Source organism: Ranitomeya imitator, chromosome 3 (genome assembly GCF_032444005.1).
Source record: "Ranitomeya imitator isolate aRanImi1 chromosome 3, aRanImi1.pri, whole genome shotgun sequence".
NCBI classification, from domain to species: domain Eukaryota; kingdom Metazoa; phylum Chordata; class Amphibia; order Anura; family Dendrobatidae; genus Ranitomeya; species Ranitomeya imitator.
Window position 1 is genome coordinate 723304332 of NC_091284.1, and position 26227 is coordinate 723330558.

The 26227-nt window shown below is 47.0% G+C and overlaps 1 protein-coding gene and 1 long non-coding RNA gene across 2 annotated transcripts in view; both read right to left on the reverse strand.

Annotated features, from left to right (window-relative positions):
- The window catches only part of LOC138672307 (uncharacterized), a 159617-nt gene that overhangs the window by 47324 nt on the left and 86066 nt on the right, over positions 1–26227 (reverse strand). The window lies entirely within an intron of this gene.
- On the reverse strand, positions 26–1945 carry LOC138670942 (uncharacterized). Its single transcript, XM_069758735.1, has 2 exons — positions 1263–1945; positions 26–942 (listed from the first exon to the last, which is right to left on the reverse strand). Exons 1-2 carry the CDS (start codon positions 1616–1618, stop codon positions 60–62), a joined length of 1239 nt encoding a protein of 412 aa, XP_069614836.1. The 5' UTR covers positions 1619–1945; the 3' UTR covers positions 26–59.

A 26227-nucleotide genomic window follows, 5' to 3' on the forward strand; every position in this document is an offset into this window, starting at 1 on the left:
TTGTGGCAGTTGCTGCCAAAAAATTTTGGAAAAAAAAAAGAAAAAAAATTAAAAAAAAGTCACACAATTATGTCTTGCCATGGAATCCGCCCAACAGGTGACAAAAAATATTCAGCAAACTGTTCCCTCATCCTAGTAACAGAACCGGTGGAGCGAACAGAGGCACTTCGGTAATCCCACAAGGATGTCTCCAATTGTTCGTCATCCAAGGTAACGGGCTCCTTTGAAATAACAAAATTATGGAGCACCACACATGCCTTGACAACATCGTCTACAGTTTTTGTATCCAGTTTTATTGCCGTCAGCAGAACTCTCCACTTTGCTGTCAAAATACCGAAAGAGCACTCTACCACTCTTCTTGCTCTGGTAAGACGGTAATTAAATACCCGCTTGGTGCGGTGTAATTCACGGCTGCTGTATGGTTTCAGTAGGTGCGGCGACAGTTGAAAGGCTTCATCACCTACACACACATAGGGCAAGGCTGGTTCACTGGTTCCTGGGAGCGGTCTTGCTGGCGGGAAATTGTATGTATCTCCATACAGGCAGCGACCCATCGGAGAGTTTTTAAACACTTGGGAGTCGTTGGACCGGCCATACGCTCCTATATCCACAGCAAGGAATCGGCAGTTGGCGTCAGCAATAGCCATGAGTACAATTGAGAAGTATTTTTTATAGTTATAGTACTCTGATCCTGTTCCTGCCGGTTTTGCAATCCTAATGTGTTTGCCGTCCACAGCACCAACACAATTTGGAAAATTACACATTCGCTCAAATTGTTCGGAACTTCTCATCCAGATTTCCATTGTTGGTTGTGGGATATACTGCAGCTGTAAAGTGTCCCAAATCGCACGACATGTGTCCTTCACAATTCCGCCAATAGTGGAAATCCCCAGCCGGAATTGGAAATGGAGTGAAGTCAAAGATTCACCCGTAGCTAGGAAGCTGCAGGGAAAAATAAAAAAAAATGTAAAAAAAAATTGCACAGACCATCAACCAAGAAAAACAAGTGGAATGGCCTCAAATAAACCAACAAATTACATGCTACAGTAAATGCGGCGCAATGTGTCAGCGCAGTATTCTCTGCAGCATGTAATAACATTCAATATGACCAATGACACAAGAAAAAAAAACAAGTGGAATGGCCTCACATAAACCAACAAATGACATGCTACAGTAAATGCGGCGCAATGTGTCAGCGCAGTATTCTCTGCAGCATGTACTCACATTCAATATGAGCAATGACATAAAGAAAAAATGCTTACCGCAGTGTCACCATGAGCCGCTCCGCCGGTGTGATGGCAAGCCTCATCCTTGTGTCCTGCCTTTGGATGACATCCTCTATTTTTCCAACCAAATAATCGAAATGTTCCATCCTCATCCGTACATAACTAAAGAATTTTTGGGGGTTGCACCGCAACTCCAGATAGAGAGTGGACTGGACACCCCTGGTCATCCGCAGCTCATTGATTGGATGTATCCAGAATCGTCGCCTTCTCCGTTGCATCATCCGTCTTTCTGCTGCCGCCTCCTTCTCCCGCACTATGATATCCAGGCGATTCGTCTCAAATATAACTTCAGTAACCAAACTCGAAATCCTCCCAATTACACCATCCATCATTGCCACTAAACTAAAACCCTCAAAGATGTGCTGTAAATACAGTCAGTATATAGATTTCCCTAGTTTCCAGTAGCCAATCAAATTTTGGTGCCTCCCATTTTAAAAACGGATCCGTCGTAAAAACGTATGCAACGGATGGAAAAAACGTATGCAACGTATGCAACGCATCCAGCATTTCAACGGAACCGTTTATCGGATTTGCGACGGTTTTGCGACGGATCCGTCGAAATGCTGTATTCGTTGCATACGTTTTGCAGTTTTTTGACGCATCCGTTTTTTCGGGAAAAAGACGTTTTTGGGACGGTTTGCAGTTAACGCTAGTGTGAAAGTAGCCTAATAGAACACTACCTTGATGTGTTTAAAATGGAATTATTAAATAGTAGAGAATAAAAGTTTCTAATATGCCTTCGTTTTCATTAGCTTATTTTCTAAGTAATTTAATCTTTGAACACCAATATTATGTCTACATATAAAATGCAACACCAGTCTTGCTTCAATAGATTTTTTATTTTTGTTTGTAAACATGTCTAAACTATATGTAGTAGAAAAAATCTTTGCTTGAAAGACTGGATTCATTTTTAAGCCTAAAAACAACATTAGAATGACTTTGAGAAATATCCAGAAACAAAACAATTTTTATTGAGAAAGTTATGAAGAGCAGTTGTGCAATAATGTGGTCCAAAAATATGTGAAATTGAACTCAGGGCTTGCTTATACGAGTGTATAACAAGGCCGAGTGCAATGCAATGTTATATCGGATAGCATTCGGCCCAGTGCTATAGTATAGGGCAGTGCTGGTCAGCGATTTTTTTTCTCAAGCCAATTTGGCAGCATGCTGCGGGTGCATCCGATAATCAGACCACCCGCACCCATGCAAGTCTATGGATGCATGTGAAACATCGGACTGCACTTAGATGTCATCATCAAGCTTACTCTCACAGAGATAACGGAGAACATGGAGAAATTAAGTTCTCTGTCTTCTCCATGCCTGTGATACGATTCTTTCACGTGAGAGGATCTAATCACAGTAAGATAACCCTCAGCTCAATCCCTGACCGAGTTTGATGCTGAGTGTCATTAGCATGATCAGCCCTATTCTCTCGCATGAGAGAATCTACAGCCGTCTGACCACAGCCTAATACATAACATTTTGCACCATATTAGACATCCATCTACTTTCTGTAATATTTCTTTGAGAGATAATTTCTATTCAAACAGAGTTCGATTCATCTAAATCAGACAAAAAATTTGATTCAGACCAAATTTATTAATCACGTGCCTAACGTTCCCTAAAAGACATTTAGTAGACAATGAGGTCTCTCCAGAACCCAAAGCATAATAAATGGAGGGCAGGAAATAATAAAATGATACACACTTTTGTATTCCTCACCTGTCATTCAGCTGCAATTCCCTACCCGGTCCCCAGTCTTGGCTTTGGATCTTCTTCTGGCCTTCGGTCTAGTCACTTCCTGTACTGACAAGGCCTCACATGGTCATACTGTCATTGACGTTCATTGCACCACCTGATAACATCAGACATAGTCAGCGAAGGAAGACCCAACATGAAATCCAAAGACCAGATGGCAGAAGATGATCTGGAAGGTAGAAGAAAATGTTAAGTCCAAGTTATCTTCAACTATCAAAGGGGCTTATGTTTGCCAAAACTTAAAATTCTTTTCCTTTTTTTCTCTTTCAATTTAATGGGGATAACCGGGACTTTGTAAAAAAAAAATGGACCTAAGCACTAACAGGTAGGTTGTTGCTATCTATATGCCTGCTGTGTCCGGCGGTCATTTACTGCTCCACCAGCGATTCAGCTGCCTCTGACATTACGTAGACAGAGTGGCATCTTCTTTCCCGCTCTGCTCTGTTGAAAGGGCGGGTATGCCAACATAATTCTGATTGACAGACGGATCTCTGCTGCCTAACTGTGGGAGCTGGCTGTGAATCAGCATGACGTCAGCAGTCAGGCCTGTCCACAGAGCAGTGCGGAAAAAAAGCCGCCACTCTGTCAGCAGAGGCAGCTGAATTGCTGGAGAAGCGGTCTGTCATCGTTCTGTGCCGGCAAAGAATGGTTCCAGGCACAAAAGACAGGTAGGTAGCAACTACTGCCTTGTAATGCTTAGGCACATTTTATTTTAATTTTTTTTTCAAAGTCCCAGATATTTAATTTAATTTCAATGCCAAAATAAAAGAATAAAGCAAGTGGGAGAGAGGACATCTTGGTCTGTTGCAAAGTAATAAGACAGTTTGTTTTGATTTTGGCTTTTGGAGCGGAATAGATGCGCTTGTATCCACTGGAGAAAATCGAATAAATAATAACGCCATTAGTAGACTGAGGCTCTGTGATCTGAGATAAGGGTTAAGCATTGTCTGACCACAGCACAACCTTAGGTGAGGTGCAGCACTGCAAGCCTCAGGCAATGAGCGCAAGTATATCCACTTCGTGAATCTAATCTCCCCCAGGGCCTATACATAAACTGATCCTGTGCTGAGGCGCTCACTATATTTCCTGATGACAGACCTGAAGCTGAGTTGCCATGGAAACTACTGAAAAGCTCATCGACTGGGTTTTATGTGAAAAATCTTCATTTCTCTTGCATCTACGAGAAACTGGATATTATTCTGACTCTGCATAGTAATGTATATCAGCCATGGCCTGACTCTACTGTATGGGTTTATGAAACCTTCCTTTGTCTCAGATGTAATCATGATGTTATATGCCTCAATCCCTGGGGGGGCTCTCAATGACAAATTTCAGCTTAGCACCACTCGTCACCATCCACCTCATGCAGCAAGATGTCATATATCGACCCTGATGTTCGGCACAGGAATTACTGTGTGCTCAGATGTATATTGTGTGTAAGGCCCCAGTCAGTATTAGCAGCACATAAACTGCCTGTTGTGTTCAATAAGACCACATAGTGCCAGCCATTTCTCTAGACCAGTTGTCAACATTTTAAACTAATTTCCAGGATGACAATGTGACTTTACAATTCCCGTCACAAAATCGTTACTGAAACTGAATATTTTTTGCATTTATGGCCCTAAATTTATAATAAAGAGCACAATTAGTGAAATGCAATCTATTTATACTATTACATCACATAAAGGCCCTAATTCATCAAAATGTTTACATTAAAAATCTGTCAGAAATACTTTGAAAAGTTGCAAAATTTTTGGTACCATGAGGTAGGGCAAAAACTTTTAAACTGGAGTGAAATCACCAAAAGTTGCAACCAGCTCTGACACAATGGGCTGAGCTGGGGGTTGACACTGGGGATCCCTGGAGTAAGATTTGTAACCAGCACGGCGGCGCACAGAGGTGCACAGCACTTTTTAGATGCAACTGATTCATTAGGAGGCATTCATCTCTTAATGAATCATGTGATTCTAACTCTAAGGCTGGCGTCACACACAACGTATAAATAATCGGTCCATTTTACACGGACGAGAATCGCAGAAATGTTCCCTGAACAGTGATCCATATGTCATCCGTGCGCAGCGTGAGGATGCTATTTTCGTTGCATGTAAGCATCCGTGTGACATCCGTATGGCATCCATATGGCAAGATTTTCTCGCCGGCTAGCAAAATGGACATATAATGGATTTATGAGCTCAAATATTTGTGAATGTAAGTGAGACACACACATATATATATTTATATATATATATATATCTACTATATAATTGTCTAAGGGTCACTTCCGTCTGTCTGTCTGTCCTTCTGCCTGTCAAAGTTACCGTATTCATTCGCTGATTGGTCTCGCCAGCTGCCTGTCATGGCTGCTGCGACCAATCAGCGACGGGCACAGTCCAGAAGAAAATGGCCGCTCCTTACTCCCTGCAGTTTCCCCGGCGATCCGCTCCATTATCTCCGCTCCCCGCAGTCAGTGTCCCCGGCGCTCCGCTCCATACTCCCCGCAGTGTCCCCGGCGCTCCGCTCCATGCTCCCCGCAGTCACTGTCCCCGGAACCCGCTCCATACTCCCCTCCAGTCACCGCTAACACAGGGTTAATGCCGGCGGTAACGGACCGCGTTATGCCGCAGGTAACGCACTCCGTTACCGCTGCTATTAACCCTGTGTGTCCCCAACCTTTTACTATTGATGCTGCCTATGCGGCATCAATAGTAAAAAAAAGTAATGTTAAAAATAGTAAAAAAAAACCTGCTATACTCACCCTCCGTTGTCCGCTTGCGCCTGCCGCCATCTTCCTTTCCCAGCGATGCTTTGAGAAATTACCCAGAAGACCTAGCGGTCTCGCGAGACCGCTAAGTCATCTGGGTAATTTTGCAAAGCATCCTGGGAACGGAAGATGGCGCCAGCCGCGCACCCATCGGCACAGCGCCATTGGATCCCAGGAGGCGGAGAGACGGGACGCTGAGGAGCAGCGACAAGAATGTTGAGTATGTTAAACTACAAGGGGCCCTAGGATCATTAGGTGAGTATGTTTATTTTTTATTTTTTAACCTGTGACATACGTGACTGGGCAATATACTACGTGGCTCTGTGCTGTATACTACGTCGCTGTGCAATATACTACGTGACTGGGCAGTATACTACGTCGCTGGGCAATATACTACGTGGCTGGGCAATATACTACGTGGCTGGGCAATATACTACGTCACTGGGCAATATACTACGTGACTGGGCAATATACTATGTGGCTGGGCAATATACTACATCGCTGGGCAATATACTACGTGGCTGGGTAATATACTACGTCACTGGGCAATATACTACGTGGCTGGGCAATACACTACGTCACTGGGCAATATAGTACGTGGCTGGGCAATATATTACGTGGGCTGGGCAATATACTACGTCGCTGGGCAATATACTATGTTGCTGGACAATATACTATGTCGCTGGGCAATATACTACGTGACTGGGCAATATGCTATGTGGCTGGGCAATATACTACGTGGCTGGGCAATATACTATATATGTATTCTTAGGAATATTTCCAAAAAGTTATGTCATTATCAACAAATGTGGGTTTTATGGCAGCAATCTGACCATCCCCTTTTGTTCTTAGTGTAAGATAAGTTTCTTACAGTGGCTTATCTCCTTACTAGCTGAAGAGCCCGGCGTTGCCTGGGCATAGTAAATATCTGTGGTTAGTTATAGCACGTCACTTCTCTTATTTTCCCATCACGCCTCTCATTTTCCCAATCACATCTTTAATTTTCCCCCTCACATCTCTCATTTTCTCCCTCACACCTCTCATTTTCTCCCTCACTCCTCTCATTCCCGCCTAACACTTGTCATTTCGACCTCACATCTGTCATTTTCCGATCACTCCACTATTTTCCCTCACTCCTCTCATTTTGCACTCACACCTTTTCATTTTCACCTCACACCTCTCATTTTCACCTCAGTATATACATGTTTGTCATCTCCCTTATATATAGTATACACCTGTATGTCATCTCCTGTATATAGTATGTACCTGTATGTCATCTCCCCTGTATATAGTATATACCTGCTGTGTGTCATCTCCCCTGTATATAGTATATACCTGTATGTCATCTCCTCCTATATATAGTATATACCTGTATGTCATCTCCTCCTATATCTATAATATAACGCTGGGAGCGTCACTCTGTCCGAAGCCTTTATAGACTGTGCTGGCGCAGTCCGGGCCTCACAGAGTGACGCTCCCGGGAGATCGCGGTATGCGTTCACACTGAACGCACACCGCGATCTCCAACAGAGAAGCAGGGACCGCCAGGAGGGTGAGTATCGCCTATATTCACCTGTCCTGCGTTCCATCGCTGAGCGCCGCCATCTTCCCGGTCTTTGGCCTGTAACCTTCAGTTCAGAGGGCGCGATGACGCGCTTAATGCGTGCCGGCGCCGCCCTCTGACTGAACAGTCACGGCCAGGAGACCGGGAAGATGGCGGCGCTCAGCGCTGGAACGCAGGACAGGTGAATATAGTAAGTGCTGGGGGGCCTGAGCTGGCGTCGATACCGGCACCTGACCCCCACAGCGCGCCGGTGTCCCCGCCTGCTCAGGCCCCCCAGCACTCGGCGCCGAGCGGGTCAGAGGCAGTATGGGGACGCAGGATGGAGCAGCACATAAGGATGGGGACGCAGGATACAGCAGCACATAAGGATGGGGACGCAGGATGGAGAAGCACATAAGGATGGGGACGCAGGATGCAGCAGCACATAAGGATGGGGACGCAGGATGCAGCAGCACATAAGGATGGGGACGCAGGATGCAGCAGCACATAAGGATGGGGACGCAGGATGGAGCAGCACATAAGGATGGGGACGCAGGATGCAGCAGCACATAAGGATGGGGACGCAGGATGCAGCAGCACATAAGGATGGGGACGCAGGATGCAGCAGCACATAAGGATGGGGACGCAGGATGGAGCAGCACATAAGGATGGGGACGCAGGATGGAGCAGCACATAAAGATGGGGACGCAGGATGGGAGCAGCACATAAGGATGGGGACGCAGGATGCAGCAGCACATAAGGATGGGGACGCAGGATGGAGCAGCACATAAGGATGGGGACGCAGGATGGGAGCAGCACATAAGGATGGGGACGCAGGATGGAGCAGCACATAAGGATGGGGACGCAGGATGCAGCAGCACATAAGGATGGGGACGCAGGATGCAGCAGCACATAAGGATGGGGACGCAGGATGCAGCAGCACATAAGGATGGGGACGCAGGATGCAGCAGCACATAAGGATGGGGACGCAGGATGGAGCAGCACATAAGGATGGGGACGCAGGATGGAGCAGCACATAAAGATGGGGATGCAGGATGGGAGCAGCACATAAGGATGGGGACGCAGGATGCAGCAGCACATAAGGATGGGGACGCAGGATGGAGCAGCACATAAGGATGGGGACGCAGGATGGGAGCAGCACATAAGGATGGGGACGCAGGATGGAGCAGCACATAAGGATGGGGACGCAGGATGCAGCAGCACATAAGGATGGGGACGCAGGATGAGAGCAGCACATAAGGATGGGGATGCAGGATGGAGCAGCACATAAGGATGGGGACGCAGGATGGAGCAGCACATAAGGATGGGGACGCAGGATGCAGCAGCACATAAGGATGGGGACGCAGGATGCAGCAGCACATAAGGATGGGGACGCAGGATGCAGCAGCACATAAGGATGGGGACGCAGGATGGAGCAGCACATAAAGATGGGGACGCAGGATGGGAGCAGCACATAAGGATGGGGACGCAGGATGGAGCAGCACATAAGGATGGGGACGCAGGATGCAGCAGCACATAAGGATGGGGACGCAGGATGCAGCAGCACATAAGGATGGGGACGCAGGATGGAGCAGCACATAAGGATGGGGACGCAGGATGCAGCAGCACATAAGGATGGGGACACAGGATGGAGCAGCACATGACAGGATGGGGACGCAGGATGGGAGCAGCGCATGACAGGATGGGGACGCAGGATGGAGCAGCGCATGACAGGATGGGGACGCAGGATGGAGCAGCACATGACAGGATGGGGACGCAGGATGGAGCAGCACATGACAGGATGGGGACGCAGGATGGGAGCAGCGCATCACAGGATGGGAGCAGCGCATCACAGGATGGGGACGCAGGATGGGAGCAGCGCATGACAGGATGGGGACGCAGGATGGAGCAGCACATGACAGGATGGGGACGCAGGATGGGAGCAGCGCATCACAGGATGGGAGCAGCGCATCACAGGATGGGGACGCCGGATGTGAGCAGCGCATGACAGGATGGGGACGCAGGATGGGAGCAGCGCATGACAGGATGGGTACGCAGGATGGAACAGCACATGACAGGATGGGGACGCAGGATGGAGCAGCGCATGACAGGATGGGGACACAGGATGGAGCAGCACATGACAGGATGGGGACGCAGGATGGAGCAGCGCATGACAGGATGGGGACGCAGGATGGAGCAGCACATACCAGGATGGAGACCATATACCAATATAAATGCTCGCCACCCGGGCGTAGAACGGGTTCAATAGCTAGTATAGTATATACCTGTATGTCATCTCCTTCTATATATAGTATATAACTGTATGTCATCTCCTCCTTTATATAGTATATACCTGTGTGTCATCTCTCCTGTATATAGTATATATCTGTGTGTCATCTCCCCTGTATATAGTATATACCTGTGTGATCTCCTGTATTAGACCTCGTTAACACGTTATTTGCTCAGCATTTTTACCTCAGTATTTGTAAGATAAATTGGCAGCCTGATAAATCCCCAGCCAACAGGAAGCCCTCCCCCTGGCAGTATATATTAGCTCACACATACACATAATAGACAGGTCATGTGACTGACAGCTGCCGTATTTCCTATATGGTACATTTGTTGCTCTTGTAGTTTGTCTGCTTATTAATCAGATTTTTATTTTTGAAGGCTAATACCAGACTTGTGTGTGTTTTAGGGCGAGTTTCGTTTGTCAAGTTGTGTGTGTTGAGTTGTGTGTGGCGACATGCATGTAGCGACTTTTGTGAGATGAGTTTTGTGTGGCAACATGCGTGTAGCAACTTTTTGTGTGTCGAGTTGCATGTGACAGGTTAGTGTAGCAAGTTGTGTGCAGCAAGTTTTGCACATGGCGAGTTTTGCGCGTGTTGAGTTTTATGTCTGGTGCCTTTTGAGTATGTGCAAGTTTTGTGTGAGGCAACTTTTGCATGTGTTGCAAATTTTGTGCATGTGGCAATTTTTCCGCATGTGCAAGTTTTGCGTGTGGCGAGTTTTCCATGAGGTGAGTTTTGCACTTGTGGCGAGTTTTGCGTGAGCCTATTTTTTGCCTGTGGCGAGTTTTGCGCGTGGTGAGTTTTGAGCGGCGACTTTTGTGTTTCGACTTTTATGTGGCGAGGTTGGTGTATGTGTGGTGAAATGTGTGCTGAGGGTGGTATATGTGTTCAAGCACGTGGTAGTGTGTGGCGCATTTTGTGTGTGTGTTCATATCCCCGTGTGTGGTGAGTATCCCATGTCGGGGTCCCACCCTAGCAACTGTACGGTATATACTCTTTGGCGCCTTCGCTCTCACTCTTTAAGTCCCCCTTGTTCACATCTGGCAGCTGTCAATTTGCCTCCAACACTTTTCCTTTCACTTCTCCCCATTATGTAGATAGGAGAAAAATAGTTTGGTGAATTGGAAAGCGCGGGGTTAAAATTTCACCTCACAACGTAGCCTATGACGCTCTCAGGGTCCAGACGTGTGACTGTGCAAAATTTTGTTGCTGTAGCTGCGACGCTTCCAACACTTTTCCTTTCACTTTTTTCCCCATTATGTAGATAGGGGCAAAATTGTTTGGTGAATTGGAACGCGCGGGGTAAAAATTTCGCCTCACAATATAGCCTATGACGCTCTCGGGGTCCAGACGTGTGACTGTGCAAAATTTTGTGGCTGTAGCTGCGATGGTGCAGATGCCAATCCCGGACATACACACACACACATACACACACACATACACACATTCAGCTTTATATAGTAGATGACATTAAACATATACACTGTATGCTCAGTCGATCTAGCTGTACATGTTTATGCAAAAGTCGTGGCTATGGTTGTCAGGCAAACTGGGCTTTGGCTTATAGCTATTTTAGAGCTACATATCCAGCTTGACAGTATAAGGGATGATATGTTATTATTATTATTATTATTATACATTTTTTATAGCGCCATTTATTCCATGGCGCTTTACATGTGAATACGGGGCAAATATAGACAAATACATTAAACATGAGCAGATAACAAGGCACACGAGTACATAAGGAGGGAGGACCCTGCCCGCGAGGGCTCACAGTCTGCAGGGGGTGGGTGAGGATACACTAGGAGAGGGAAGAGCTGGCTGTACGGCTGTTCAGTAGGTTGAGGATCACTGCAGGCTGTAGGCTTGTCGGAAGAGATGAGTCTTCAGGTTCTTTTTGAATGTTTCTATGGTAGGCGCAAGTCTGATGTGTTGGGGTAGAGAGTTCCAGAGTATGGGGGAAGCACGGGAGAAGTCTTGGATGCGGTTATGGGAAGAAGAGATGAGAGGGGAGTAGAGAAGGAGGTCTTGGGAGGATCGGAGGTCGCGTGTAGGTAGGTACCGGGAGACCATGTCACAGATGTATGGAGGAGACAGGTTGTGGATGGCTTTGTATGTCAGTGTGAGGGTTTTGAACTGGAGTCTCTGGGCGATAGGAAGCCAGTGAAGGGCTTGACACAGGGGAGAGGCTGGGGAATAGCGGGGGGACAGGTGGATTAGTCGGGCAGCAGAGTGTAGGATGGATTGGAGTGGTGCCAGAGTGCTAGAGGGGAGTCCAGAGAGTAGGAGGTTGCAGTAGTCGAGGCGGGAGATGATAAGGGCATGCACTAGCGTTTTTGCAGTGTTGCGGTCAAGGAAAGCACGGATCCGGGAAATATTTTTGAGTTTGAGACGACAGGAGGAGGCAAGGGCTTGGATATGTGGCTTGAAAGAGAGGGCAGAGTCGAGGATCACCCCGAGGCACCGGGCGTGTGGGACTGGGGATAGTGAGCAGCCATTGACATTGATGGATAGGTCTGGTGGAGGGGTAGAGTGAGATGGGGGAAAGATGATGAATTCTGTTTTGTCCATGTTCAGTTGTAGAAAGCGAGCAGAAAAGAAGGCTGAAATGGCAGACAGACAGTGCGGGATTTTGGTAAGCAAGGAGGAGAGGTCAGGTCCGGAGAGGTAGGTCTGCGTGTCGTCAGCGTAGAGATGGTACTGCATACCGTGGGATTCTATGAGCTGTCCCAGGCCGAAAGTGTAGATGGAGAAGAGTAGGGGTCCTAGAACAGAGCCTTGAGGAACACCGACTGACAAGGGGCGAAGTGAGGAGGTGGTGTGGGGGAGGGAGACACTGAATGTTCGGTCTGTCAGATATGACGAGATCCAGGAAAGGGCCAAGTCTGTGATGCCAAGGGATGAGAGGATTTGTAGCAAAAGGGAGTGATCTACAGTGTCAAAGGCAGAAGACAAGTCCAGGAGAAGGAGGACAGAGTAGTGTCGCTTGCTCCTGGCAGTTAGTAGGTCATTGGTGACTTTAGTTAGGGCAGTTTCAGTTGAGTGATGGGAACGGAAGCCTGATTGTAACCGATTAAAGAGGGAGCAGGAGGAGAAGTGGGAGGACAGTTCAAGATGGACGTGTTGCTCCAGCAATTTGGAGGCATAAGGGAGAAGAGATATTGGGCGATAGCTAGACACAGAGGATGGGTCGAGGGAGGGCTTTTTGAGGATGGGTGTGATCTTGGCATGCTTGAAGGATGAGGGAAAGACACCTGTTGTGAGTGAGAGGTTGAAGAGGTGCTTTAGGGTTGGGATGAAGACCGTGGAAAGGTTAGGGATGAGGTGGGATGGGAGCGGGTCAAGCGTGCAGGTGGTGAGGTGTGATCTTGACAGGAGGGTGGAGAGCTGATCTTCTGTCATGGTGGAGAAGCTGGTTTTGGAGGAGCAGGGTTGAGCAGCTAAGAGGGGCAGTGGGCGCTGTGGGCCAAAGCTTTCTCTGATCGTATCGATCTTCTGTTTAAAGAAAGAGGCGAAGTCATCAGCAGAAATGAGGGGGGAGGGAGGAGGTGCGGGGGGACGGAGTAGAGAATTGAAAGTGTTGAAAAGCTGTTTAGGGTTGTGGGACAGGGAGGATATGAGGGATGAGAAGTAAGTTTGTTTTGCGGCAGTGAGCGCAGACTTGAAGCTGGCAAGGGACTGCTTGTATGCAGTGAAGTGGTCGGCAGAGCGGGATCGCTTCCATCTCCGCTCAGCAATCCTGGAAGCCCGTCTCAATTCTTTGGTCAGGCTGGTCAGCCAGGGCTGCCTGTTAATTGTACGAGTTTTACTATGCATGAGTGGGGCGGCCGAATCGAGTGTTGTTGTTATTGTGGTGTTATAAAAAGTGGCAGCAGCATCTGTGTCATGAAGGGAAGCTATGTCTGTGAGAGGGAGAAGGGACTCAGAGAGTGATTGTAAGTTGAGATGTTTGAGATTTCTGCGAGGGTGAGTGAGTTTGTGGAGTGGGGGTTGCACACTAGGAGAGGAGAGGGAAGAGAATATCAGTAGGTTGTGGTCAGACAGGGGGAGGGGTGTGTTAGTGAGGTTAGTAAGGGAGCAGAGGCGGGTGAAGATGAGGTCCAGCGTGTGGCCATCTTTGTGAGTGGCCTCAGAGGACCATTGAGTGAGGCCAAAGGAGGCAGTCAGTGATAAAAGTTTAGAGGTAGCTGAGGTGAAAGTGTCAATGGGGACATTGAAATCACCCATGATGATAGTGGGGATGTCAACAGAGAGGAAATGAAGTAGCCAGGTGGTGAAGTGGTCGAGAAAGGTGGAGATGGCTAGTTCTGGGGGGCGGTAGATGACAGCCAGCTGGAGGTTGGAGGGGGAATAGATGCGGACAGAGTGCACCTCAAACGAGGGAAGAGTAGCGGAGGGTGGTAGCGGGATTGGAGTAAAGGAGCAGGTGTCGGACAGGAGCAAGCCAACTCCTCCACCGCGTTTGTTGCTGGGGCGAGGGGTGTGAGAGAGGTGGAATCCGCCATAGGAGAGCGCAGCTGGAGAGGCCGAGTCAGAGGGGGTGAGCCAGGTTTCAGTGAGGCCGAGGAAGGAGAGTTTGTTGGTGATGAAGAGGTCATGGATAAATGGCAGTTTGTTGCAGATGGAGCGTGCGTTCCATAGTGCTCCAAGTAGGGGGAGCTGGGGAGTGGGGGCTGGATGAATGGGTATGAGGTTGTCGTGGTTGGGAAAACGTGCGGAGGATCGTGGCAGGGGGTTAGAAACGAGTGTGGGGATGAATTGGGGAGGGCCGGGATTTGGGGATATGTCACCAGCAATGAGGAGTAACAGACAGATCATTAGAAGGTGGGAGCAGGATAGGACATGATGTGGCCGTGTGTGTCTGGATAAAAAGGATTGTATGTGGAGGAACAGTTCTGAGGAGAAGGTGAGATGGCTGGGGAGTATGGAGGAAGAAATGACTAGTTCCTTACTAGGAGGAGGGATTGCAGGAGATTGTAAGAAGGAAAGTAGTATGGGGGAGAAAGAGAAAAGAAACCGAAACATTGTAGTGGTTAGTGTTCTGTTACCTTCCAGTCAATTCCAGTCCAATTCAGTCTAATTCAGAATCATAATTAAAAAGATGTAATTCAGTCTAATTCAGAATCATAATTAAAAAGATGTAATTCAGTCTAATTCAGAATCATAATTAAAAAGATGTAATTCAGTCTAATTCAGAATCATAATTAAAAAGATGTAATTTAAAAGATGGAAGTTAAAAGATGAATTTGCAGCAGACTGAGTCTATAGCAGACTCCTGCATGTGAATATATCCCCAGTTAAGGGCAATCAGGTGTGAATGAGGGGGTGGCTGGGTATGGGAGATCAGATGTAGAGAGTTAAGCAAAGGTCATAAAGTGAGGGAGGGGTAAGACTGACCACTCAAAGAGATGCCAGGATCACACAATGAGATACATCAAAACAGGTCATGGAAAACAAGCTGATAGGTAAGAAAGCATACTAAAAGGATTATATGTGCTGCACCAAGACACTCAGATCCAGGGGAAGCATAGAAAAGCCAGTGCAATATACAGAGACATTCAGAAACCAAGGAGAGCTGGGTAAAGTCAGTGCATACCATGGAAAATTAATGCAGCATACAGAGATATTCTGGAGCCAGGGAGAGCTGGGTAAAGTCAGTGCATACCTGTGGGAAGAGGAGAACAGCTCGATTAGATGGTGCAGATGATGATAATATTGTAGTAGTGATGAGTAGCCAAATGCATTCTAGAATTCAGTCTAATTCAGAATCATAATTAAAAAGATGTAATTTAAAAGATGGAAGTTAAAAGATGAATTTGCAGCAGACTGAGTCTATAGCAGACTCCTGCATGTGAATATATCCCCAGTTAAGGGCAATCAGGTGTGAATGAGGGGGTGGCTGGGTATGGGAGATCAGATGTAGAGAGTTAAGCAAAGGTCATAAAGTGAGGGAGGGGTAAGACTGACCACTCAAAGAGATGCCAGGATCACACAATGAGATACATCAAAACAGGTCATGGAAAACAAGCTGATAGGTAAGAAAGCATACTAAAAGGATTATATGTGCTGCACCAAGACACTCAGATCCAGGGGAAGCATAGAAAAGCCAGTGCAATATACAGAGACATTCAGAAACCAAGGAGAGCTGGGTAAAGTCAGTGCATACCATGGAAAATTAATGCAGCATACAGAGATATTCTGGAGCCAGGGAGAGCTGGGTAAAGTCAGTGCATACCATGGAAAATTAATGCAGCATACAGAGATATTCTGGAGCCAGGGAGAGCTGGGTAAAGTCAGTGCATACCTGTGGGAAGAGGAGAACAGCTCGATTAGATGGTGCAGATGATGATAATATTGTAGTAGTGATGAGTAGCCAAATGCATTCTAGAATTCAGTCTAATTCAGAATCATAATTAAAAAGATGTAATTTAAAAGATGGAAGTTAAAAGATGAATTTGCAGCAGACTGAGTCTATAGCAGACTCCTGCATGTGAATATATCCCCAGTTAAGGGCAATCAGGTGTGAATGAGGGGGTGGCTGGGTATGGGAGATCAGATGTAGAGAGTTAAGCAAAGGTCATAAAGTGAGGGAGGGGTAAGACTGACCACTCAAAGAGATGCCAGGATCACACAATGAGATACATCAAAACAGGTCATGGAAAACAAGCTGATAGGTAAGAAAGCATACTAAAAGGATTATATGTGCTGCACCAAGACACTCAGATCCAGGGGAAGCATAGAAAAGCCAGTGCAATATACAGAGACATTCAGAAACCAAGGAGAGCTGGGTAAAGTCAGTGCATACCATGGAAAATTAATGCAGCATACAGAGATATTCTGGAGCCAGGGAGAGCTGGGTAAAGTCAGTGCATACCTGTGGGAAGAGGAGAACAGCTCGATTAGATGGTGCAGATGATGATAATATTGTAGTAGTGATGAGTAGCCAAATGCATTCTAGAATTCAGTCTAATTCAGAATCATAATTAAAAAGATGTAATTTAAAAGATGGAAGTTAAAAGATGAATTTGCAGCAGACTGAGTCTATAGCAGACTCCTGCATGTGAATATATCCCCAGTTAAGGGCAATCAGGTGTGAATGAGGGGGTGGCTGGGTATGGGAGATCAGATGTAGAGAGTTAAGCAAAGGTCATAAAGTGAGGGAGGGGTAAGACTGACCACTCAAAGAGATGCCAGGATCACACAATGAGATACATCAAAACAGGTCATGGAAAACAAGCTGATAGGTAAGAAAGCATACTAAAAGGATTATATGTGCTGCACCAAGACACTCAGATCCAGGGGAAGCATAGAAAAGCCAGTGCAATATACAGAGACATTCAGAAACCAAGGAGAGCTGGGTAAAGTCAGTGCATACCATGGAAAATTAATGCAGCATACAGAGATATTCTGGAGCCAGGGAGAGCTGGGTAAAGTCAGTGCATACCATGGAAAATTAATGCAGCATACAGAGATATTCTGGAGCCAGGGAGAGCTGGGTAAAGTCAGTGCATACCATGGAAAATTAATGCAGCATACAGAGATATTCTGGAGCCAGGGAGAGCTGGGTAAAGTCAGTGCATACCTGTGGGAAGAGGAGAACAGCTCGATTAGATGGTGCAGATGATGATAATATTGTAGTAGTGATGAGTAGCCAAATGCATTCTAGAATTCAGTCTAATTCAGAATCATAATTAAAAAGATGTAATTTAAAAGATGGAAGTTAAAAGATGAATTTGCAGCAGACTGAGTCTATAGCAGACTCCTGCATGTGAATATATCCCCAGTTAAGGGCAATCAGGTGTGAATGAGGGGGTGGCTGGGTATGGGAGATCAGATGTAGAGAGTTAAGCAAAGGTCATAAAGTGAGGGAGGGGTAAGACTGACCACTCAAAGAGATGCCAGGATCACACAATGAGATACATCAAAACAGGTCATGGAAAACAAGCTGATAGGTAAGAAAGCATACTAAAAGGATTATATGTGCTGCACCAAGACACTCAGATCCAGGGGAAGCATAGAAAAGCCAGTGCAATATACAGAGACATTCAGAAACCAAGGAGAGCTGGGTAAAGTCAGTGCATACCATGGAAAATTAATGCAGCATACAGAGATATTCTGGAGCCAGGGAGAGCTGGGTAAAGTCAGTGCATACCATGGAAAATTAATGCAGCATACAGAGATATTCTGGAGCCAGGGAGAGCTGGGTAAAGTCAGTGCATACCATGGAAAATTAATGCAGCATACAGAGATATTCTGGAGCCAGGGAGAGCTGGGTAAAGTCAGTGCATACCTGTGGGAAGAGGAGAACAGCTCGATTAGATGGTGCAGATGATGATAATATTGTAGTAGTGATGAGTAGCCAAATGCATTCTAGAATTCAGTCATGGAAAATTAATGCAGCATACAGAGATATTCTGGAGCCAGGGAGAGCTGGGTAAAGTCAGTGCATACCATGGAAAATTAATGCAGCATACAGAGATATTCTGGAGCCAGGGAGAGCTGGGTAAAGTCAGTGCATACCATGGAAAATTAATGCAGCATACAGAGATATTCTGGAGCCAGGGAGAGCTGGGTAAAGTCAGTGCATACCATGGAAAATTAATGCAGCATACAGAGATATTCTGGAGCCAGGGAGAGCTGGGTAAAGTCAGTGCATACCATGGAAAATTAATGCAGCATACAGAGATATTCTGGAGCCAGGGAGAGCTGGGTAAAGTCAGTGCATACCATGGAAAATTAATGCAGCATACAGAGATATTCTGGAGCCAGGGAGAGCTGGGTAAAGTCAGTGCATACCATGGAAAATTAATGCAGCATACAGACATATTCTGGAGCCAGGGAGAGCTGGGTAAAGTCAGTGCATACCATGGAAAATTAATGCAGCATACAGAGATATTCTGGAGCCAGGGAGAGCTGGGTAAAGTCAGTGCATACCATGGAAAATTAATGCAGCATACAGAGATATTCTGGAGCCAGGGAGAGCTGGGTAAAGTCAGTGCATACCATGGAAAATTAATGCAGCATACAGAGATATTCTGGAGCCAGGGAGAGCTGGGTAAAGTCAGTGCATACCATGGAAAATTAATGCAGCATACAGAGATATTCTGGAGCCAGGGAGAGCTGGGTAAAGTCAGTGCATACCATGGAAAATTAATGCAGCATACAGAGATATTCTGGAGCCAGGGAGAGCTGGGTAAAGTCAGTGCATACCATGGAAAATTAATGCAGCATACAGAGATATTCTGGAGCCAGGGAGAGCTGGGTAAAGTCAGTGCATACCATGGAAAATTAATGCAGCATACAGAGATATTCTGGAGCCAGGGAGAGCTGGGTAAAGTCAGTGCATACCATGGAAAATTAATGCAGCATACAGAGATATTCTGGAGCCAGGGAGAGCTGGGTAAAGTCAGTGCATACCATGGAAAATTAATGCAGCATACAGAGATATTCTGGAGCCAGGGAGAGCTGGGTAAAGTCAGTGCATACCTGTGGGAAGAGGAGAACAGCTCGATTAGATGGTGCAGATGATGATAATATTGTAGTAGTGATGAGTAGCCAAATGCATTCTAGAATTCAGTCTAATTCAGAATCATAATTAAAAAGATGTAATTTAAAAGATGGAAGTTAAAAGATGAATTTGCAGCAGACTGAGTCTATAGCAGACTCCTGCATGTGAATATGTATACATATAATGGCAGTACCGTAGAAGTCTAACTGATTTATTAGAGATCAGCACATCAAAATTTGTGTAAATTTTTCTAGGGAAATCTATTTACGGATAACTATTCCCTTTTTATGCCCTGAGGGTTCTACAGATCCTAGACCATAATAATTGTAAAATGGTAAAAATAAATAAAAAATCCTTATACTCATCTCACTGCTCACCTCTCTGGCCCTTCTACTGCTCACCACATTTTTAGATTGCTGTCATTTGCACTGAAAATCGCAGGATGTAGGGTTCTGCACATTGGCGTGCACAGTCAAGGAGCACGATGTGACGTCATGACAGTTTGACCTTTCGCACACTCACACAAAAAGTGTTTAGGTTTTTTTTTTATTTTTTAATATTTTGAGGGATTTTACAGTTCAGAAAAATGGCATACAGCAACTGCCATCTTGCTGAATCCATGCAGAAGCAAATTTGAAAAAAATCAGCATTTTGGGAAATGCAGATTTTTGTACAATTCGAGTACAAATTAATTCACTCATCTGAATTATTATTGTGTTTTGGTAATAAATACATTAACAAATATTAGTATTTAATAAATAATATTTTAATTGTTTTGGAATTTATCAATATTCTTTGCATATGGTTTATGATGAAACTGGGGCATTTCCAGAAAGAAACCCTTGACTCTCCCTGAAAACTAGGCAAAGTTGGCAAACACTTTGAAGTAAGTTAAGCTGCTTCATTGCTAGATGGCGCCTTAAGGTCTCTTACCATCTAGATCACAAGTTATTTTGCCATCAATTTTAAATGCATTGTGGCTTAATGATGGTTTTAATTGTCTCTTTTATTGTGATGGCAGCAGACATAGTGTCAGATAAAGTGGTTTTCGAATTATTGTGGTCTTATCCCTTGACTTTCTATTAATCCCATATAAAGTACTTCAATTCTGCTATTTCATTCAGACTCAGGTTATATCTGTTGGTTTTCCTGTGAAAGTAAAATATTCTTAAAATGTTGGGGCTGATTTATTAAGAAGGGTGCCATTTATATGTCTTAAATTACTTATGAAAAAGCACCACCTATATTAACTCCTTGGAATCACAGCCAGGTTTAATCTTTATGACAGGTTCCAAGAAGCTATTATTTTTATTTCATAGTCATATGAAGACTTGTTTTTGGGGGGATGAGTTGTATTTGTCAATGCAATTAATTTAGTATACACATAATTTATTAAGAAAATTTATTAAATCTTTATGGCTTTATGGGAAGGAATATAAACATGCAGGCCCCTCCAAACGCACACAGTATAGTGCAGCTCCCCTCCTCACACAGTATATTGCAGCTCCCCCCACACACAGTATAGTGCAGTTCTCCCCCACACACAGTGTAATGCATCCACACACACAGTATAGTGCAGCCCCCGCACAGTATAATGCAGCCCCCACATACAGTATAATGTAGCCCTCCCATACACAGTATAATGCTGCCCCCAACACAGTATAATGCAGCTCCCACCCATAGTATAATGCAGCCCCCCATACACAGTATAATGCAGCACCCCTCCACACACAGTATAATGCAGCCCCCCACATGCACTATATCGCAGCTCCCCTCCACACAGTATAGTGCAGCTCTCCCCAACTCACAGCACAGTGCAGCTCCCCAACATACAGTATAGTGCAGTTCCCAACACACAAAGTTTAAAGCAGCCCCCCACACACAGTATAAGGCAACCCCCTCCACACACACTATAATGCAGCCCCCTCCACACACACAGTATAGTGCAGCTCCCCTCCACACACAGTATAGTGCAGCTCCTCTCCACACATAGTATAGTGCAGCTCCCCTCCACACACAGTATATTACAGCTCCCCTTCACACACAGTATAGTACAGCTCCTCTCACACACAGTATAAAGCAGCCCCCCACACTTTATAATGCAGCCCTGTCCACACAGCATAATGCAGCCCCCTCCACACACACAGTATAGTGCAGCCCCCCTCCACACACACTGTATAGTGCAGCACCCCAACACACAGTATAGTGCAGCTCCCCAAGACACAGTATAGTGCAGCTCCCTCAACACACAGTACAGTGCAGCTCCCCCAAACACACAGTATAATGCATCTCCCCAACACACAGTATAGTGCAGACATGCATACATAGTGTAGTGCAGCCACTGCACTCACACAGACACACACACAATAATGCATACACACACAAATTCACACAATACTCACCTCTCCTCCTTGTTCCCCACACTGCTCCAAGCTCTGCTCCAGTCTCTTAAGCTCCACTGCTGGCACTGCATGTCCCACGATGAAGTGACATCATCGCTCACCTGTTGAGTCACAAGCAGAGGGGGAGTCATGGGAAAGCGAGTATCATCTGATGCTCTCTTCTCCATCACTGCTTTCAACTGTATCAACATCTATGATGCCGATAAGTTTAATGAGCGATGGGGTGGCGGCTCTGGGCCCCTCTTAAAGGCCCCATAGTGGCCACTCCTCCAGGGGCCCTAGGCAGCTGACTGGTCTGCCTGCCTCTAAAGCCTGCCCTGACCAACAGGTATGCATGTACCTATATGGTAAGTCCAAAGGGCTTATCTCATGAGAAGATGCCTCTTGTGGTCTCCTTCCCTAATTGACTTATTTACCCTTTCTATGCCATATGTTTTTAAAGAAGAAACTTGATTTTGATATTAGGTTAAAAATGTTTTGATGCACGTGATATGGTGCGATTAGTGCTGATTATACTATTTTCTAGCTATTGAACCCGTTCTACGCCCGGGTGGCGAGCATCTATATTGGTATATGGTCTCCATCCAGGTATGTGCTGCTCCATCCTGCGTCCCCATCCTGTCATGTGCTGCACCCATCCTGCACCCCCATTCTGACATGTGCTACTCCCATCCTGCACCCCCATTCTGACATGTGCTGCTCCATCCTGCGTCCCCATCCTGTCGTGTGCTGCACCCATCCTGCGCCCCCATCCTGCCATGTGTTGCACCCATCTTGCGCCCCCATTCTGTCGTGTGTTGCACCCATCCTGCGCCCCCATTCTGTCATGTGCTGCTCCCATCCTGCGCCCCCATTGTGACATGTGCTGCTCCCATCCTGCGCCCCCATTCTGACATGTGCTGCACCCATCCTGCACCTCCATTCTGACATGTTCTGCACCCATCCTGCGCCTCCATTCTGTCATTTGCTGCTCCCATCCTGTCATGTGCTGCTCCCATCCTGTGCCCCCGTTCTGTCATGTGCTGCTCCCATCCTGCGCCTCTGTTCTGTCATGTGCTGCTCCCATCCTGTGCCCCTGTTCTGTCATGTGCTGATCCCATCCTGTGCCCCTGTTCTGTCATGTGCTGCTCCCATCCTGCGCCCGTTGTGTCATGTGCTGCTTCCATCCTGCACCCCCGTTCTGTCATGTGCTGCCCTATTCTGTCATGTGCGGCTCCCATCCTGCATCTTGTAATGTGTAAATGGATCACCCCCAGACACAGGGCCACGAGTTTTCGGTATCAGGCCTCTCTGATTCGGTTCTGAGGCTGTCACGGTGGCTAGACCCGGTCTGTGACCCTGCTAAGGGGCGTCCAATAAAAGGTGATAGGAGTCTGTCAAGGTTTCGTGACGCCACCTGTGGTATTCGGTCAGGGTGACCGACGCTGCTGTGGGGTCCGCTGGGGTGATGGAATGGCAGCTAGATGGTATACCTTCCCACAGGTGAAGTGTGTCCCCAGGGCTTCCCAGTAAGGTGGATGGTGATGATGTGAGGTGCAGGCAATAACGAGGACACAAGGTTGCAATCTCTTTACCTCTTTACTGAAGACTTCAGGATCCTCAATCCAGAGCACGATTAACAGGGCTTTCTGAGACCGGCCGGTCCGATGGGCACATCCAGAGTTCCCCTTGCAGGTGGAAATCAGTGTCTACCACTAGCGCCTGTGTGTTGTAGTGCTACCCTGCTGAGCATTCGGAATAGTCCTCACAACTTCTGTTCTCGTTCGTTCTTTCTATTTCTTTCTCTCTCTCTTTTGTTCCAGATGTTACTAGTTTCTCGTCCCCCAGGTATGTTATGGCTAGGACGCACCCGTATGACGGGAAGGCTCGGAGCTCTTCCGGCACCCTAGAGATGCCCCTCTCCACGCGTTGCCCCTTATGTCTTTGTAGGAAATTTAAGGTAGACAGCCAACCTATAATTAACTGTCCTGCGGGGTTCAAAGTAAGGCCTAGAGTCAGTTACTTACGCGGTGTTCCAGCCACCGGCTACGCGCCTCAGTAGGATGTAGCCTCGGTCTCCCGGCACGACTCCTACTGGCTCTCCTTTGTGCTTGATCTCGTTTCTCACTGTTCCACAATGTCATTCCCTTCATGTCACTTTCTTAGGATACCGCCGCAAGGTACTGCAGACGTGGTTCCTTAACATTCTGCTCTGTTTGCTAGGTACCTGCCAGGTTCCCACGCCCGACAGGGAACCCCCTGTGTCTTCTCCCTACAACACCCCCTGCCACGGGATGTTGCCTGAATCCAACCCAGTCAGCTTCTGACTAACTTCCTATCCAACCCCTAGTTTTACCAGTGTGAGGAGTGGCCCAATAAATAAAGCCTTTTTCTCCCCCTAGTGGCCGGAGTGTGAAGTGTAATGTGTGCTGGTGATACCTGGTCAGTAGAATTCCTTCAGTGCCATCAGACGTACCATCACTCCCCTTAGCGGCAGAGTGTCATACTGCAACAACCAGATCTCTGGGGTGCTGCACTCCCCCCTGGTTAAATCCAGGACTCCTGGACTGGGAAGAAGAACAACAATAGATATCAGCAAAAGACATACAAAATTTTTAAATGCTTGGAACAGTAAATATAACAAAGCTTCCCTTTATGGGAGGTGAGGACACTTGAACGTTACAAACAAAAACAAGGTTAAATATTTTTAAATAACATTCTGACTATAAATAACTCTTATTACCCAGCTGGGTATTCTACTAAGTGCAAATTCTGAACATTAATTTAACTTTTCCTTTCAGGGCGTATAAGCTGAACCCACTAAAGGCCTACTATAAAATACTATAAAATAACTCAACTTTTCTTTCTAGCTTCACCAATGCAGGACCGCCTAGCTCCTTGGCTGGGCCTACTGTCATTGTCTTTCTGTCAGCAACCAACTTTCGTTCTACAGTTCTCAGGAGGACTCTCTCTCTAACCCCCTCGGGTTCACTTTCAACCTTTCTTGTCCTCAATTTCTAACAACATTATCAAACCTTTCTAAATCACAACATTATTAACATTTTAACTTTTCTTAAGGCAACATGTGAACATTCCTTTTAAGAGGGAACCAAGTCTCTCTGAGGTAGTGCAGATTCCCTCCGTCTGCAAGTCCAACGACAGCAAGACCCTCTGCGTCACGTCCAAAAACAGTATCTTCGCAAAGTCTTCTTTCTTTTGTAAAACCAGTAGGGAGCACCTTTAAGAAGGTGCAAACTATGTACAAAACAGTTTTGGAATCATTCACTGTTCATGATCCGGCAGTCTTTGGAAACAATGATAACTCGTGCAAAAGGAAATAGAAAGAAAAATGTAAAACAGTAGGGATCCCGGGTCAACAAAGGGATCCCTTTAAGAAATAACCCTGGAGGGGTTTAGCAGCAAACGAGCAGGAAACAGTTAACTATTTACAGTCATCCGGCCTCCAAGGTTTATTGCTGCGACGGTTGCGGTCTTACCTCGCAGACCACCCCTCTCGGCCGAGAAAGGGTGGGACCCACAATGACACGCGGGGCCTGGTCTGTCTGGTGGTCCGCAGCAGGGGCTTCACCCCCTGGAACCTCAGCTACAACCTGAAGGACTGCGCATCGCTGGACACCCCTAGCCACCCAGCCGGTCTCCCTCTGCCATCGGGTGTAGGTCACAGCATCCCCAGGTTTCAGGTCACGATCTTCATCGACTGTTCCATAACAGGGCTCCACCTCGCTCCGGGTGACACGGACCTGCAAGGGCTCTCCAATCTCCTGGATACCCCCCTCTCTTCCTTGGGGTTATAGAAGACCACCACCCCCCACTGTGATGGTGGGACCTTCTCCTCTTCTGTGAGGTCAATCATGGTCACAGGTCGAGGCTGTTTCCTCCATGCCGCCACCAGGTGTCGCTGGTGTTCTGTCACCGGCAGGATCCTCAGGCCTGGCTCCTGCGGTGCACTATTCCCTAGTCGGGTGCGGGGATCTGACACGGCTGGAGGGGGTAGAGGAGGGGACACGGGGGAGAGACGGATCTCCGTGGGGTGGCCCAACCGGGAACTCACCCGCGCGCGGGCCTCCAGGCAGCGCGCCAGCCGGCGAGCCTCAGCGGCGGCCACCCAGCCATCAGGCATCCATCCGCCGGGTTTTCCCTCAGGCAGCTCCACAACGGTCGATCTCTGCAGCAGCGGTGACTCCGGGGTCGCTGCGGGTGATGCAGGCCTGCGCCTGGCCGGGTTGTCTCCATGTGGTGGCCTGGAAGTCGCCATCTTTGTCCCCTCCTCTGGACCTTTTTCCCGGGCTCTTTTTTGGGGGCGGCTCCATCCCCACTGTCCCCACCCTACATAGAGGATGAGAAGGCAGACCTCAGCGGCTGACGGGCCCGCCCTCACCCCCTGCTACGGGATGTTGCCTTAATCCAACCCAGTCAGCTTCTGATTAACTTCCTATCCAACCCCTAGTTTTACCAGTGTGAGGAGTGGCCCAATAAATAAAGCCTTTTTCTCCCCCTAGTGGCCGGAGTGTGAAGTGTAATGTGTGCTGGTGATACCTGGTCAGTAGAATTCCTTCAGTGCCATCAGATGTACCATCACTCCCCTTAGCGGCAGAGTGTCATACTGCAACGACCAGATCTCTGGGGCGCTGCATAAAGGTACCGTCACACTCAGCGATGCTGCAGCGATATAGATAAC

Excerpts from the sequence above, each read along its gene's own strand:
- LOC138670942 (XM_069758735.1), bottom strand. The coding sequence starts at position 1,618 with ATGATGGATGGTGTAATTGGGAGGATTTCGAGTTTGGTTACTGAAGTT. Across the intron at positions 943-1,262 it reads CGGCTCATGGTGACACTGCG|CTTCCTAGCTACGGGTGAAT; the intron begins GTAAGCATTTTT and ends TTTTCCCTGCAG.